The 17,526-nt window shown below is 39.6% G+C and overlaps 1 protein-coding gene across 14 annotated transcripts in view; it reads left to right on the top strand.

Annotated features, from left to right (window-relative positions):
- Nucleotides 1-17,526, top strand: part of MAP7 (microtubule associated protein 7) — a 111,008-nt gene extending 93,482 nt beyond the window's left edge. For 3 of the 14 annotated variants that reach the window (XM_084512866.1, XM_084512865.1, XM_084512864.1), the window contains 7 exons: nt 1,739-1,922; nt 3,903-4,098; nt 5,612-5,713; nt 6,008-6,058; nt 6,156-6,213; nt 8,624-8,726; nt 15,800-16,687. In XM_084512866.1, the coding sequence (XP_084368992.1) occupies nt 1,739-1,922; nt 3,903-4,098; nt 5,612-5,713; nt 6,008-6,058; nt 6,156-6,213; nt 8,624-8,726; nt 15,800-16,049 (944 nt within the window). In that variant the 3' untranslated portion in view covers nt 16,050-16,687. Of the gene's footprint in view, nt 1-1,738; nt 1,923-3,902; nt 4,099-5,611; nt 5,714-6,007; nt 6,059-6,155; nt 6,214-8,623; nt 8,727-15,799; nt 16,689-16,715 lie in introns of those variants that run through there. The other 11 variants (XM_084512868.1, XM_084512867.1, XM_084512869.1 and 8 more) reach the window with 7 other exon arrangements.

Below are 17,526 nucleotides of genomic sequence, written 5' to 3'. Positions count from 1 at the left end.
TTAAACTATTACAAGTAGTCTCTGGTACGTTTCTGGTCTAGGTTGTAACTGCAACCCCATGTTTTCTTCTGTCCCCAAGGCTACTAAGAGCGTAGCTTTAAAGGACTCCCAAGCTTTAGGAGTGATAAGTTACTTTTTTTCTTTTTTTTTTTTTTCTTTTTTTTTTTTTTCTATCTGACCATCCCAGGGTTTTCTGAGGTCCCCACTTTGTCTTGGGGGTTAGCCCAAGCCAGGTCTGTTCCCTAGGGGTGGACCAAATACCTGCTTTTGCAGCGTGAGGCTAAACTGTGCCACTTCACCTCAGGGCTAGGGAAGAGACCCTGGTACTCTTCAGATGGTGTCATGGTGTGCCCATAGCCTTTGAATTCAAGATGAAGGCCCAGAAGTAGTGCCTATATTGTACTTGATAACAGGAGGCAGAAGAAAATTCAGTAGATATGAGCACCAAACACACAGAAGGCAGCTGAATTTGTGTTTGTGTATAATGAGGTGTAGGAGGGGGCATCAGAGAGGAAACCCCTATTGGAAGTTGTTGGTGAGGTGAGAAAAATAACATTCTGAAGAGTGGCTAAAAATGTAGATCTGTCATCTCCTTGTCATTCCTGATGACTTACTTCACATGTATTTTCTTGGGCTCTGATTTCCTTGCCAGTTCAAACACATCCTGATACATTTTTGTCTGCACTGCCAGATGTGATTACCCTGAGAGTGCTTCCTGCAGTTAGCTTGTGTGTTGTTAATGGTCCCTGGCCTCTAGAGAAAACATGTAGTTTAGGTGATTTGTACCTGTGCTAGAAAATGACAGGCGAACTTGCAGAAATGTGAACTTGAGAAAAATCTGTAACACCTTCTCTATCAGGTAGATAAAGGCAGCTAAAGCTGGTCCTGGTTAAAGAATTATTATAAAGGCAGGTGCTTGCCTCACCATTGTAAAAAAAAATAATAATTAAAATTTAAAAAAATAAAATAAAAGAGGGAGGAAAAATACCTCAATGAGAATAATTTTAATGACTTAGTGACAGCAAAGCCTAATAAAGTTTGAACGCAAGCTATAGTTTGCCAATAGCAGCAAAACTTGTAAGAAGGCATGCTCTGGTCCTGTGTGTTGTCTTGTGGGTCATCATCCCCAGCATATGTCGAAAGCACCTGCAGGAATCCTGTTGGGCTGGTAAAGGTTGGAATAACTGCAAAATTGGTGCCAGTTTGTGCCTTAACGTTACTTAAGGTTACTTCAGGCAGCTGATGCTTGAGATCACAAAGTCACCAAGAGGGATTGGCCTATCATGAAAAAGTCAGGCCCTAGTGTTCGGTTATAGACTATCAAACAGAGGAAAATATATTTTTATGTTTCATTTCTGGTCTTTGAATAGAATCAGGAGAAAATTAGCAAATGTGATGGCAGGGACTTTCTGAGACAGCTTATCTCCTACTGAGACCCTCTCAGACTTTATTCTTCTGATGACAAAGTTAGCTTAGCCTTTCAACTGAAGCTGCATTCACATGTTCTGCAAAAACATACTTCCCTTGAGCAATATGTATCCTTAGCATCTAGATTTTTTCCCTCTGAATCATTTACAAAACCATGTAAGCTTGAAGATACTTTACAATCAATTTTGAAACTATTTTCTGTTCCCTTCAAGAGAAGTGTGTACGTGCACGTGAAAAGTGAGTGCGTGAAAAGTGTGTCATCTTGGCTACTGTGTCTGTGCAAACCACTTTTCCATCCCATCTGTTTCAGCAGCCAGCCCATCCCTATCTCCTGCTCCACCAGCACTTTCTCCGCCGCCAGCCCCCGCGAAGACCTCTGCAGGTACAACTGATCCTGAAGAAGCAACGAGGCTGCTGTCCGAGAAGAGGCGCCTTGCCCGTGAGCAGCGGGAACGGGAGGAGCAAGAGAGGAGGGAGAGAGAAGAGCTTGAAAGGTGATCCTAGACCTCTGCAGTGGAGAAGAAATGTTTTTAGCAGCTTCCTATCAGCTGCTTGTGTATATTTTGTTGTTATATTGTAATATATTCAGCACACTACTGAACTGCAGGAGACTCAAGTTCCTCCCCCAAAAGACTTGTTTTCAGTTGGATTTCTTCATAGGAGCAATATACACCTAAGCAGATCTGTAAGGTTAAAAGCTATCCCAAATAGATATGTACTTTATTGGCAGTTTGAAATAGGACAGCAGTAGAGAGCAGATCCTCAGTGTAGTGGTTCATTGTTTCCCCAGAGATTAACAAAGCTGTACTTGTTTATTCCAACGAGGTAACTCTGCTTGGCTGTTGTCAACTTTGTGAGAGTGCCAATTTCTCTTTGAGCCCTAAAATCTCTGCCATGGATGGTTTTTAGATGTCTAACATCTGTGACTTAAAGCTTTCTGTTTTCTAACTTAAAATCAGGACATCCAACAGTCTTGGGGGTAAGCGATGTGGTGTCTCATTTTCTACTAGCAAATGAGCAGCCCACTTGGATGCTTGTGACCATGGCTATACCACAACACAAGTTGAGCACGTTTTTAAGAGGGATGCCATGCCTCTGGGATTTGTTGGGGTTCCTTAAGAGCATTGCTGAATGCAGGAACAAGGCAAAGTCAGTTAAAATAGACTGGATTCCCAAAAGGCTCATGATGCTGTCCCTCTCAAAAGAAAATAAGCTGCTGTGGTGTAAGCATAATAGAGTGAACAAGCACTAAGTCTGAAGGATAGAAAACAAAAGTTAAAGAATAATAATCTTTCTCAGTGAAAGGAGTTTTCACCATCTATTCTATTCAGTGTCTTCATAAATGAACCTGAAAGGACTTGTGGCCAATGAGATAATGCTGCTCTTTAGTGAGATGAAAGCCAGTCAGGAAGAGTTTCAGACATATCTTACATAAAGGAAGACATTGCTTACATAAAGGAATGCATGTAAGGAAATAATCACTACTTATGTAGTGGTGGTCTCTGGGCTAAATTATTTCTCATGGAAGAGATCTTGTGTGGAGATGAGTATATGAAAGCATCAGATGAGTCATAGTCAAGAAAATATGTGAACTGTTGTGAATTACTAGAGAAGGATAACAAAATAGAAAATGTTATTATGAAATATCCATGGTGAATCTCCCTCTTGAATTTTGTATTCTTGAGAGAGTAAAACTAGAAAAATAAGTAAAGAAAGACATTGAGGATGATCGGAAGTACAGAACAGCTCCCATATGGAAGTATAAAACAGCTCTGAGGGAATGGCGTGAAGCTGCATTGGGGTGGTTCAGGTTGGGTATTAGGAAAAAGTTCTGCAACTGAGAGGGTGGTTGGGCATTAGAATGGGTCCCTTCCAACCTGGCATATTCTGTGATTCTGTAGGGACTCTCCAGAATCCAGAATGGTTTGGGACAACATCAGAGGGGAAGGGGAAAAATTATTGGTTCCCACAATGGGAGTCAGGGTGGGGGCGGGGGTTCAAATGAGATTAGGAGGTAACATGCTTAAAAATTAGCAGGATTAGAGAGTTTTTATTTAAATTCAAGAGTCATTGCTGCAACATCTGTTGGGTACTGAAACACTATTTTGAAATATGATTAAATGAAGTAACACAAGGAAGTGTCTCTTAAGATGCATTTAAGTCAATGGTACTGCTTCTGAATCAGAAAGTACCTGAGCCATGGATTGGTGGAAGCCCAGCATATGCCAGAGAAGGAATGGTATTGCCTTGCAAAGTTTTCAGATTGTTCCACAGGGCTTCACCTGTGGCACCTGCAGGAAGCAGAACAGATGGCTTAGCCTGACCCCCTTCGGATGTTTTGTTGTTCTCATGAATGAAACAGCAGCACAGCTTTCATCCAGCTGTTCTGCAGTGCTGGTGTCTTGGGCCAGGGCACTGCTTTTAACTTTCTTTCTTTCCTTTTTCTTCTCCTTATACTTGTTTCATGATTTCAGGCAGAAGAAGGAGGAGCTGTCCCAGAGGATAGCTGAAGAAAGAGCCCGCCGAGAAGAAGAAGAAGCTCGCAGACAGGAAGCGGAAAGGAAGCGAAAGGATGCAGAGGAGGAGCGGGAAAGGGAGGAACGGCTGCGCCGACAGGCAGAAGAGAGAGAACAGAAGGAGAGAGAAGAGATGGAGCGTATTCAGAAACAAGTATGCTCCCCTCCTGGAATTTCTGTGCCAGTCTGGTTGGCAATAGAGTAAATGAAGCAACACTTCCTGAGCAGTACCTCAAGGAGGGATATCTAAAATTTAAATGCTATATAGTGTTAATAGGATTGTGGCTGACTTCATTTCATGGAGTGGTTCAAACAGTAAAGATGCAGTTTCTTGGCAGAAACATGTGGTAGGAAGTGATTTTTTTCTTGTAGAACTTACTTATTTTAGAACAAACCCTTTCTTAATACTGATAAAATGTGATTAAAAAAATGCTGTAGAGTTGTACTGGGGGAATTTAATGAATGGTGGTGTACCAGAGAGCTATTTGCCCATACAGTTATAGAAAGTCTAGAGGCCAAGATAACTAAATATTCAATTGAAAACATAGCACTGCTGATTTCTAATTCTATGTGCAATACTGCTTTTGGAGGGCTGGCAGGAAAGGGTAGGTTTTTATCACTTTACTTGAGCCAAGGAGCACCTTTTACCTGGTGTATTTCTGCTAACATCAGTACAGCTACTCAGAAGACATGAGAGTTAAATGAATCAGAAGACAATTTTTCAATGTGCTTTCATTTCTTTTATGATGGGCATAATGTTGTTTTACCTGCTTTTGGAGGGACCATGGTAAGTGCTTTGGATAGGAATCTTTTCATTTTACACGATCTTCTACTTTTTGCAAATACCCTTTCCCCAAAAAAAGTTCAGCACTTCAATCTGCCTCATAGATACTAGGCTTCTTCTTCTGGTGCATAATTAAATGTATGCCTCTGAAAAGGAAATGCTTTAAGGATTGTGTTCAGGTGAACATAACTTAAAAACAAGTTTTGATTTTCAGATCTGTAATGCCTCTTTGAAATGTTAAATTAAGCTACATCCACAATGTAGCACTCAGAAAAAAAGTACGACCAAGTTTATCTGAATGATACAGCCTTAACTAATGAACTGTTGTAGGAGTTCCATCCTACAACACTGCCACGTTTGTGGAGCAAAGCCTTTCAGCAGTATATTCCAGTGAAGTAGTTTAAAAAAAAAAAAAAAAAGATGGGAATGGAAATTTATGCAAATGTACCTGTGGTGGTTTGTTCTTGGTCTCATTAAGCAATGACTATTGGACAAATAAAGCATTCTACTTCTTTTGTTTGACTTCCAAAAACATCCCGCACTCAATACATGAATCTCTTGAATGCTTTCCTGGCTGCTGTTCTAATGCTGAAGGTTAGGAAATGTGTTTGTCATCTTATCTGCTGTCAGCACATACCACACAGAACAGGCACACAACCAAATAAGATGTCCAGTATCTAATTATTCATCTTTTCCTCTTATGTAAATCATGGAGATCAATCAAGAAATGTACAATTCAGCCTGAAAAGGTTGTTGGCAACTTTTAAACACCAATAGTGTTTTTCCAGGGTGTTGTAGATACATATAGATGAGCAGCTGTCAATGTTATTCTGTCCTTAAAAAATAAATTTTTCCCTGCTTCTTTGTCGTACTATCAACTCAGAAAGAAGAGGAAGCTCGCCTACGGGAAGAGGCAGAGCGGATTCGCTTAGAACGTGAAAAGCATTTCCAAAGAGAAGAGCAAGAGCGCTTGGAAAGGAAGAAGGTAACAGTACATGCTGAGAAACTAATTAATCTTGTCTTAGCAGTTTGCTTCCACCTCAACTGTAGAAAGTTACTCATGATATTAATGTGCCCTCAGAAAAGTTGAGGTCCTCTTCTGTGTAGCCTGACGTGAAAGTGAAGAGAATATTGCCAACAGTAATAAATAATTCATCTTTTTGCAAATGCAATGTTATTAAACACAACTTTGATAAATGACAGGCAGTTATGGTTTGGGAGGGATAATTTTGAAGTACTACCAGCAAACATTATTTTACTCCTTTACGTTTCTTTGCAGAGGCTTGAGGAGATCATGAAGAGAACTAGGCGTGTAGAAGCTGTAGATAAGGTCAGTGCTGCTAACTTGACATACGTAAATATTGGGTACATTTCAATTCTTCCCTCTAGTGCCATTTTAAATTTACAAAGCTGTGCTTCCTTTGTAGAAACCCAATGACCAGCAAAATGGACACATATCAAAAGCAAATATTACTGGAGAAGCAGGTATTGTACTCAACTGTGCCATGAGCACAGCAGGTGAATAAATACCTATTAAGCACAGTGACTTGAGATACAGTTCTGAAACTTGGCACACTCATTTGTGATGAAGAAAACCATTAAAAGAGTATATCTGAAGTCTCGGCAAACATTAATGAGTTAATAATTCTGTATGGGTAGTTAGCCATTACTAAATGAGTCAACTGTTTCGGCAATTTCATTACATTGTTGTTTAACAAGAGGGAGTAGTTTACCAAGTTTAATAAATTGTAAAGTAAAAAGAAACAAGTTGACCAAGTTAGCTTTGACAAAATCACTGATTTTTCAGATTCTTTTGCATAGTATTAGAAGTGCAATCAGTCATCAAAAATTGTTCATAACCCTAAACATTCCCCTGTGATGTCTCTCTTCCACAGTCTTTAGTCACTTGGTCTTAATTTCTGTTTCTTTTCTTTCAAAATTCAGTGCTTACAAAACCTCAGAGTCTCCCCGTCATACCCACACTCTTAGTCTTTCCTTCTCTTCTGTTGCCTCTGTTTCTGTGTGTGTTTCCAGTCTTTTTAGGTAAAGTTTTGTCTAAAACTTTAATACTCACAATAAAAGAAGCAAAAATTCAGCTTATATTCAACAATAAGCAAGTATGAATTAGCAGAGTTGAAATATACTGAAGCCAATCTATCAAATAGCTTATCTTATTGTAACATAACATGCTAAACGACGGTAATCTTTATTTCTCTTTAGTATTCACGTTGAGTAACAGACAGGACAAATAAAAACACTGGCTGCTGGTACTGCTTTTTTGCTTGGTGCTTAAAGTGAACACACTAATTAGCACTGCCAGGACACCTTTTGACACAGATTTCATTATGTATATTCGGTAGTTACTTGTTTACATGTTATCCTTGTAAATAAAAAACAGTTTGGAAACTGCTAATACAGAATGTGTCTGGAATGCCATCTGTTGCTGCAGGCACTGCTGAAGTTGCTATAAACCATTTAAATAATTCTTGAAAGGAAAAATAGCTCTGTAACCTGTGGCTAGTGCTTTCCTTCCAGAAGCAGAAAATGATTAGTCAGTCCTCTAAGGCAGAGGAGAATTTGGACCTCCATTTCCCCAGTGCCAAGGGAAAGCTGGAATCATTCAGTGACTGGATAAACAGAAAACTGCTCTCACACCCAGGGATGCTCTACTGTTTGGCTTTGCTTTATCTAGATATGCCGTTGAGTTAAAGATACAAATTAATGGCCATATTTCAGCCAACTCTAACTTTCCGTATTACATTGTAACATACTTTTTCTGACCATATGCAAATTGTGATTTTTTTTCTCTTATTTTCAGTCATACTGTTTGGACAAAACATAAGGAAGCCTATATAGGACTGGCCAAATCACACAGTGAAACAAAATCCATCACCTTTTTGTCATTTACTTGACCTCTGCTTCAGAACAGAAGATAATTCTGCCTTCCTAAAACAGAAAAAACAGTCTTCTTATTAAATGTCAAAATCAATGTAAATTCCTCTTGGTCTGTTTGTAGAAGCGCTAAAACCTATATTGTTAATATCTTCCATATAAAAACTTGCCATAAGTCAGGCTAAGTCGCTCAGTTTAGAAGACTTTGGTCCGAGCATTTAGAGCATAGCAAAACCAGGAGCAGCTGATGGAGGATCCTCAGGTGATCTAGATAAATGCACCCAATCCTGTGAATACTTGTTCTTGTGATTATTGTAACAGATGCTTGGGTGCAACTGCTTCCTTTTTCTCAGCTGTATATGAATGAGTATGACTGTAGAAACAACACAGAAAGCTGTAGTTATACTTTAACAGAACATCTTGAGGCAGGCCAGGGATATCACATGGTCTTTGTTATGTAGTCTCCTTTTATGCTGCTCTTTGTAGCCTTTTATAGTTGTGATTTAATACTTGTTGAAAGAAATATCCTTCCCATGGAGGTGTTCCCTCTTTATTTCCTTTTTGTTCACAGTCAGTGATCAACTTAGGAGCTGAGAAATACCACTGTGAAATCGCTGATGTCCCAAAGTTCTTCTATTCCATTCTCTGTTGCATCTTGAAAAGTGCCAGCATAATATTCTGTCAGATATCAGCCTATTGTGACCTACGGCTTATGTGTTAGAATTGTTTATATCATTGTAAACCGACTAGTCCTGTCCATAAAGCTTTAGTTTTGAAATCTTTGAAATTTCAGACCTGAAACAGGGTTGAGGTGCCCCAAAAAAATGACAAAGGAAGCAGAGGAATTAACAGTATTTAAAAATTGTAGCTTGCCATGACTGTGGTTTGTTTGTTTGTTTTTTGTAGGAAACACTTTATCCTACTTTGCAGGTAGAGGATGTTGCTTTTTTCTACTTTCTCTCTCTAATCATAACAAGTCCTGTATCTCTCTTGGACCTTTCAGGAGGGCCTCAGCTTCAGCATGCAACACAAGCTCCACACAATGGGAAACACGTCACCTGCACGCACATGATTACTTCACATCAACCCCCCATAAATATGGACAGGTAAGAGCATTGCTAAGTATTAGAGGGTGTTTACAGGATGGGAAATGCTAGAGTAATAAAATATTTTTTCAGATCCAGGTATTCATTAACTAAATATGAAGCACAGCTGTTCAATTTGCCTCATTTCCTGTTTATTTTTTTGTATCTTTTCCTGTGTTCAGGAAAGAACTTTGTCATCTTTCACTTAGCAGCAACCTATTTTTGCCAAGTGAAGAATTTTGCAAAAATCCAGTGCATTCTTTGCAGTGTTTGGAAGAATGTGTTGCTGGGAATTACTACATAAACTGAAACTTAATGGAAAGGGCATTTTTTTGTGTGTGTTCCTTGAATTAAGCTTCATAAAAACTACTCTGGATTTGCAGGGTTAGTTTTCTTGGTTCAGATAATGAACGCTGTGCTTTCAGCCTAGATGCATGGATTTTCGAACTGCTCGAAGTATTAGCAAGTTTTGAACACTGAGCAAAAGTCCTTCATATGAGATACAGAGCTCCTCATTTTGACTTTGTATTTTAAAAAACCTTTGTCCTCTATAAAGGAGAGTTTGGGGAGGCAGATATTTAACATTAGGAGCTCTTTGTAGTCATGAGGCTAGTCACTGAGATTTTGAGAAATATTTGAAATGCTTGAAACCTCTGTGTTAAACCAAATCAAATCTGTTACATAGGCATGAGCTGTCAGTTACTTCAATTCCAGTAACACAGAAAGCCAAATAATCCATAGTCCTTTCATGTTTTATGCAGGTAATGTCAGAATATGCATGGAAAAACTTGAATGTGGAAAGCCATCAGACAGTCTGTAATGAGCGGTATGCTTCAGGGTGTGATTGACACTAATTGAGGGGGGAATTTGCCCTCTCTCTGTCCTTCCATATGCCTGGGGGATCTTAGCCTGCTGTCATGCCAGTAAAGATGCTCCTGCTGAGATAAGTTCTGTCAGTGACACTGAGCACTGGACTGCATTAGATGAGCTGCACAGAGCCGTCTTATAATTATCTCAGGCAACTATTAAATGTTAATCACTCCTAACCTTAGATGCACCTTGATATTTGTAGTATCAGGCGTGCCACACTAATGAATGCTGTCGTGTAGCATTAGATTTGCTATGGAAGGAGCATCCGAATAGCCAAAGCGAAGAATGAATAGATGAGGCTGAAGAGCAGGAACAAAAAGAGGAAGTGTATGTGAGGAAGTGCATGTGAAAGGAGAAACTGATATGCCAGGACAGAGCGCAGAGGGACTCTGCTTTGGAGGTGCATCCACACTGAATGGTAAGGCAAGGGCTGAAGCACTTGGTAGCATCCTGGTGTTAGCTTAGCCCAGGTGGCTTGATAAACTGTTGGAAGGAAGACATAGCAGCACAGATTTTATCGCATGGTAAAAAGCCACAGGTGCCAACAACGTTGCTACTGCATCTTGTGTTTCACAGGTGTCTGGCATGTAGAAACACCTGCACATGCAACAGATAGAGATGGTCTGTGTGAGCACCTCACTCCAGCCCTACAAAAGATTTGACTTGTGTCTGGAAAAGCCCTGAGCATGTTTTAAGGGCAAGATAGCTCAGATTTGTGACCAGAACTTGAAAAGGCTTTGCCTGGGGGTTGCCTGGGGGACTTCTGGAAATGTGTGCATGGGCAAAAGGAGAGAGTGAAGGAGAGGTAAGGTCTAAAGCAACCATGAGTCTCATTGCTCCTCCTGAGGTGTTTTGTATGGCAAGTCCCAGGCTGCAATCGCTGTTTCACTGGTCCCGGGACAGAGGGAGTGTATGTGTTGGTGTGTCTGTTTGGTGCAGCTCTGGGGTCCAGCCTGGGTGCGTGTCTTTGGACAGGACTGATGTTTTTTGTTGTTAAGTGACCGAGCACAGAGTACTTGTACTTGGGGTCACTCCTCAGATGCTGCAGGTGCTCTGCCCGATGCAGGCAGCAGCAGTACAGGAGGAGGGTGACTGTGAAGGCTAGTAGAGGTCTATGTGAAGGTAACAAGTTCTGCGCTGTTTGCTGTGGTAAACCTTCGTCCCCAATTCTTCCCCATCGTGTCATGCCAGCTGTGTGGCTAGGATCCGATTAGGAATAGCATGCCTCCTTCTGTGTTCATGCGTACAGTGTAGGTGAGAAAAAAATAACAATTTTGGTGGAGCTAAGGCAATTTATTTCAATAATTCACTATCTTCTTTACTGCGTTTGATTAGCAATGTAGATCTCATTGTACTGGAACTTCATTAGCCTTCATTATTCTTCATAAATCCTAATGCAAATGCTGTAATCTGTGATATTATTTACCAGACATCTATTATCAACAAGTACTAGTTTTATCAATAAACGTTTATTGCAGATGATACCTTGGTGCTATCATCTATCACACCCAACAGGGGGAAATCCAGATAAACAATTTAATGCTAGAATACTAATGAAGAATAGTGAATTACTATTCAGGAGGGGGAGAAAGAACAAGAAAGATTTTTTTTTTAATCCAAGTGTATTGTGGTGGAAAAGGCAACACTAAATATATTTTAAAATGGAGTGTACTGTGGAAATTTTCCAAGTAGATAGTGAAGTATCCAGAATTACCAAGAAAACTGGTAGCTCATGGAGATGTTACAATATTATTAATGGTTTGTTAACTTCTGTGTTGATTCTGGTTGTTTTGTGTGGGTTTTGTCCCCCAGCAACTGGAAAAAGTGAATTTGAAACATTAATTTGAAAATAATACATTATGTTAAAGTATTTTCAAGCTTCGCATAAACTATAAAAATGTTCCAATAAAATTTCTTCCAGATTCTAGTTTTTATGTACTATACTGAACAGCAGAATCCTGGAAGAAATGCAACGGTACAAGTTGGAGTTGAATAACCAGTACAGCTACTTAAGTCATTTCTCATGTGGAGACTTCTGTTTCTTCTCAGGAGAAAGAGACTCAGGGGTGACCTTATCGCTCTCTACAGGTACCTAAAAGGAGGCTGTAGAGAGGTGGGGGTTGGTCTGTTCTCCCACGTGCCTGGTGACAGGACGAGGGGGAATGGGCTTAAGTTGCGCCAGGGGAGATTTAGGTTGGATATTAGGAAAAACTTCTTTACTGAGAGGGTTGTTAGACATTGGAACAGGCTGCCCAGGGAAGTGGTGGAGTGACCATCCCTGGAAGTCTTTAAAAGACGTTTAGATGTAGAGCTTAGGGATATGGTTTAGTGGAGGACTGGTTAGTGTTAGGTCAGAGGTTGGACTCGATGATCTTGAGGTCTCTTCCAACCTAGAAATTCTGTGATTCTGTGATTCTCCACTTTCAAATTATTTGCCAAAGTTGCATTCTGCCTGCTACATCTCAGAAAGCTGTTTAAGTTCAGTGATCGATACTGATAATACTTTACGTGGTTTTCTCATTTAATTAATTACTCTTTTTATTTTTTTCATTTTCATTTTTTGGTTCTTCATAATAAATGCCTACACTGGGCCTCAGTGAGAGCTTTTTATCTCATCTGTCTCTCTCCATCCCATATAAAGGCAGTTGGTAGGTTAGATAACTAATTGTTAGAAATATTCAGTTAGACAAGATGATTGCCTCGATCTCTTGTCCTTGAAAAAAAAAAAAAATCAAAATGTTACCAGGTTCAAATTGTTATGTATTCACAGTTCAGTCTGTAGGTTGGCACACTTCAAATCTGCTTTAGCGCAGCGTTCCCCTCTTTAGGACTCCAGCTTCTCACAATTGGCTGTTTTCGGTGCCATTGTCTCAGAGAGTTAAAAATAAATGCTGCTTTATTTTAACCATCCAAAGCTGGGGGGCCATTCCGCTGTTAATGTCTACTCCTGACAGCTCTGCTAAATCATGTCAATTAAAGAGGAGACTGATACTGTCTTTCAGATCAGGAATAACAGGTACAGAAATACTTTGGCACGTTTCAAAGGATTGTAAATCAGTTTTTTTATTTTTTTAGTGTCAATTCCAGATGGATGATCAGAAGGACATACTAAATTCTGATCTCTTTTTATTCTCATCTTCTCTCTTCAAAGTCTGTAGGTATGGGTTGTATCTATACAGGTCTTGGTCTGAAATTAAACACATCAAATGTAATTTTTCAGTAGTTTTTTAAACTTTTGGGATTTTCCAGTTCCTTTTTTATTTTATTAACTGCTCTCCTCTCAAATCCCTCCAGTTTATCTTATTAGTATGGATGCATTAAGATCAAAATGCGAAACTGCACAAATGCTTTTTTTTTTAAGCTCCCTTAAAATGAATCTGTCCTTCAGATGCTTGCAAGACTGTGATGTTTGGAAATGCTCTGCAAAAAAATCAGCCAACTTTTTTTTTTTATTATATAGTTATCTTGCTTCAAGCACAGTTATGGTATCTGTTAAAATGCCAAAATTACCTGGCTATTAGAAATAGTAGCCAGGACACTGAGACATTGCTAAGGGTGGAATACAAGACGGTAAAAATAGTTGTTGCATGTCAAAAATCCATTACTTTCTTGTGTTCTTTGTTTCAGTGAACAGTAGCAGTCACTTAGGGAAAGAGATAAATACCAAGAGATCCTCTGCCTAATAAAGGGTTGCTGTGTATTGTGGTCCAAATCACACAGAATCACAGAATTTTCTAGGTTGGAAGAGACCTCAAGGTCATCGAGTCCAACCTCCAACCTAACGCTAACAGCCCTCCACTAAACCATATACCTAAGCTCTACATCTAAGCGTCTGCATAGGCTCAGGTAGTCCCTAAGCTCTTAATTATCAGAAGCTGGAGGGTATACCAATCTCCTAGGAATTTGTCTAAGCTGCTTCTGAGCTTAGGGCCTCTAAGATGTCCAGTGGAAATGAATTCCACAGTTCAGATTTTTTTTTTTTTTTTTTTTTCCTAAACATGCTCCCTAATAATTTTTTGGGAGTGCCACCTGCTTATAGCATAAAAAATAGAAAATACCTAGTCATGCTTTCCTCTTCTGTGCCCCCTTTGTGATTGTATAGACTCCTGCCTTGAAAGACATCTTTCAATGTGAGTCCTGGTCTAACTCAGCGTGTAATGGCAGTGCAATGACTAATAGGTACGACGAACTATTTATCTGTAAAGTTAGCTGATCAATCAGGTAGAAGAACTAGTATCTCTTTGCAAAAGCAAGAGACTTCTCCTTATTGTCCCAATACTTGCTGAGGTACTTACACTGCTTAATTTACAGGCACGAGCAGTTCCCTTCTTATCCCTCATTCCTGACCTATCTATCAGACTTCCCAATACTGTGTTATTTTACCTCTGGTAAGGTTATTGGCCGTACACAGGGATGAAATGAGTAATAAGACACCTTATAGTGAATAATAACCTAATACCTACACATGATAGAGCAGTTTTTTTGGTCCTAAAGCATTTCACAGATTCTGTTCTTCATCTCATAGATGTGAAACTCTGGCACAGAAGGGGGATGTGACTTGTGGTCTCTCCCTGGCAGCCAGCAGGGTTTCTGTGTCTGCTTTCAAACACACGCAGTGAATCATGCTTTTCATTTTGAAGTTTACTCAGCACACCCACAGATTAAAAAAAGGGGAATTGACTTTCTGACAAAGAACTGATGATGGTTGGAAAGACTGACATGCTGGTTTTCATACCAAATCTTTCCCATTCTCACAGGAAATCTGGAATTTGGGCTTTGGATAAAGTGTTACCACCTTTAAAGTGCAATAATTATTCTGTCTCTTGGGAAGTACTGTAAAACATTTCTGCAATTGTTTGCAAAGAGTTGGTGACCAAAGAAGCCAGTAGATGAAAATAAACCATATGCCAATTACAAGCCAATTACAAGCCAATTACAAAAAAAAACAACTGCTAACTGTACTGTCAAGAAAAAATTAGCCTGTGAAACCATGCCACCTACTCAGAAATGGCCCGAGGAAGCTGATAGCCTTGTTTAAATATAGGAAAACTGCATCTGAGCCTTTGTGGCTGAAGCATTTCCAAACAGCTTGAACAGGGGTGGTGTCCAAACAGGGAACATACACCCCAAATTGCCGGGATCTAACTACTTTGGGCTTTGAGAAGCACCTGTGAAAGATCATGATTTGTAAGTGATAGTTGGGTGCTTGCTCTTGTGGAGTAGCTTTGGGTCCTGTTACTGCCATCCTGTTCACCAAGCAGCCCCTTAGTTCCTCCTGCATGGCAAGGCAGTGCATGCTGTGTGAAGAGACAGCAGGGTCTGACAACACAACAGCTAATGAACGGGTTGGGAGAGGAGGGCAAGACTGAGACACGACTGTGTTTCCTCAGGAGTGTGTGTGTAACTGGAGAGTGTACCTGCGCTTGTAACCCTCATGACTGGGGGAGGTGTGTAAGAGCTCGCTCCTAAAGGCACCTCTGTCAAATGGGAGATGGGAAAATGGGTGATGTGAGGGATGCTGGGAGGTGCTGCTTTTGGTTTGGGCATGAGCAATGGGAGAAGCACAGAGTCAAGTAGCATCTGGTAAATAAGCTGCAGGAACTTGGACAAGGTGAGGAACTGAAAGGAGAACTGACTTGGTAAAGGAGTGTTTTCTCTGGGTAAGTGGCAGGTAGAACAGGGTCCTCAAAAACTGGAGGCAGGTGGTGATCCAAAGAGTCACAAAAATGACAATGACCTTGCTTATTATTTGATACCTAGAAGGTATCAAAATTGTGCTTAGATAAGGATCTAAGCACAATTACATTGATTTGCAGTAAGAGGAGAGGGGTATCGTAGCATTCAAATACAGCAAAGGTTTTGAAAGCTGAGAAAGGCCACAAACTGCATTAGGTGGGTGGCTCAGGATAGCAGTTGTTGTGCTGGAGAGGTTGCTTATTTACTGCTTCCCATTCGAGTCACTTCTCAGAACTGCAGTGTTGCTGAGGGTCTCTGTTGTTCTGGGTATAGCGTAGCCAAATGTATGTGATGTAAATGTTGAGGGAACGCATATCTAGTGCCTTGCTGTAAAAAAAGTTAGTCTGCTGTGGTAATAACATAATTTTGTTTTTAATGGCTAAACAAATGCTCTGGATTAATTTAAATTTCTGTAATGTTGCTTTGACGAGGCCTAAATTTCTGTTCTAGATTAAGTATATGAAGAAATATCTATGTTTCTCTTTCAGCAATCTCAATCCAGAGAAAAATACGAATGAAAACGGAATGTCTGTGCAGAATGCTAACTTTGAAGAGATCATAAACCTACCCATTGGTTCTAAACCTCCCCGGCTGGATGCCATGAACAATGATGGAAGCAATAGTCCTGGAATTCCTTTGAATCCAATTTTAGCTTTTGAAGATAAGGGGACTCTTTTGCCTCAGGTAGATAGTGTTCAAACACATCAAACAGCAGGTAGGTTTGCATTAGCTCATTAAAATTACTAATATGTTGTAATTGACAGAGTCCCTAGAGCTTCTAATTGATACAGGTTGATCAAGCATTTTACGCCCCCGATTCTCTGGGGAAGGGAGCATGTCTTCTCTTTGTAAAGCTGGGCGTGCCAGGTACAGACAGATGCTGCGTGAATTTTGATGGGCCCTCATTTTTTGCTGGAAAGGGGCTCTCAGTTGCACTGCACCGTTTGCCTTTTGAAATTGTTTGAAAATGTTTACCCTGTGCTTAGAAGTGGAAATGATAACAATGACAGCTGCTGTTCTTAGCTTATGATCTGCACTCATGTTCCAGTTCTGCAGATGTAATATCTGATATGCTCATGCAGAAGGGGAACAGGTAGCTGCTGCCTTTTATGTACAATTCTGAGGGTACTTCCCTTATCAAGTTCTTGCTGACGTGAATACTGATGGAAGGTTTGCAGCACAACAGATTTTTCTGAATTTAAGCATGACTTTTAAAGGATGTTAAGTAAACATGTCCATATAGAAAATTAAATTGGACTACCCTCATTTATTTTCTTTTTCTGTGGGTGGAAAATATAAGAAAAAAATCATCTTGTAATAAAATAGTTGTGTAAGTGCATAGCGTTGTGAAGTAAGCACTGCTCCTGTTTGCTGACCTGTCATTTTTGATGCCTTCTGTTGTAGAAGTGATCTGAATATTTCTTCTGAAGAACCAAAGGTGATGTAAGCATCTCTGCAGTCAGTGGAGTTTCTTCCATGCTATGAAGGAGTGTTTTATTTTTCTCTCCGGTTTTTTAAAGATTTCTTGAGTATCTTTTTTTTTTGGAAGGACTTTAGCAAAACCAGCAGAAGAAATGATGGGAATAGACTTCGATCACCTTTCCAATAGTTTTCATCACTAGAAAAATCATGCTTCACGTGCATTACTTAATATGGCTTTTTCCAACAAGCTTTTTTCTGTTAGTCAATGGATATTTCTGCATTCCTTAAGATACAAGACACTGGAATCTGAAAGCAATGGGCTGATTTGGGTGGTGGGACTGATTCTTTTTTAAAAAAGATTGGTGTTGGTTTGAAAGGCATAATTGTAAAATTGGCAACAAATCTTTTACACTTTGTGGTTCTAATACTTGAAAAATAAATACCTCATTGCTCTACAAGTAGAGTTAATGAGGTGTTTTATTTAAACCTGTTGGTTTAAATATTATTGCAGAGAACTCTAATTATGGGGGCAGAGTATAGGCTTCTGTATCAGGTTCTTGTAAATGTAATTCCTACAGGGACATTCTGTAAATTGAGAATCACTATGATCTTCTCACATTTTCTCTAAAAACACAAAACAAGGCAGGTTTTAAAATGTGAAAATTTGAAAGCGTTATTTTTTCACGGACAAGAGGAAAAACTATTGTTCTCCTAGATGATGTATTTATGAATTTTTGTTCAGTAAAGAAGTAAATTGTATAATTGAATAAATTAGAAAAATGTGCTAAAATGA

Source organism: Aythya ferina, assembly GCF_964211825.1.
Source record: "Aythya ferina genome assembly, chromosome: 3".
Lineage (NCBI taxonomy): Eukaryota > Metazoa > Chordata > Aves > Anseriformes > Anatidae > Aythya > Aythya ferina.
This window is presented reverse-complemented; position numbering and strand designations above follow the sequence as displayed.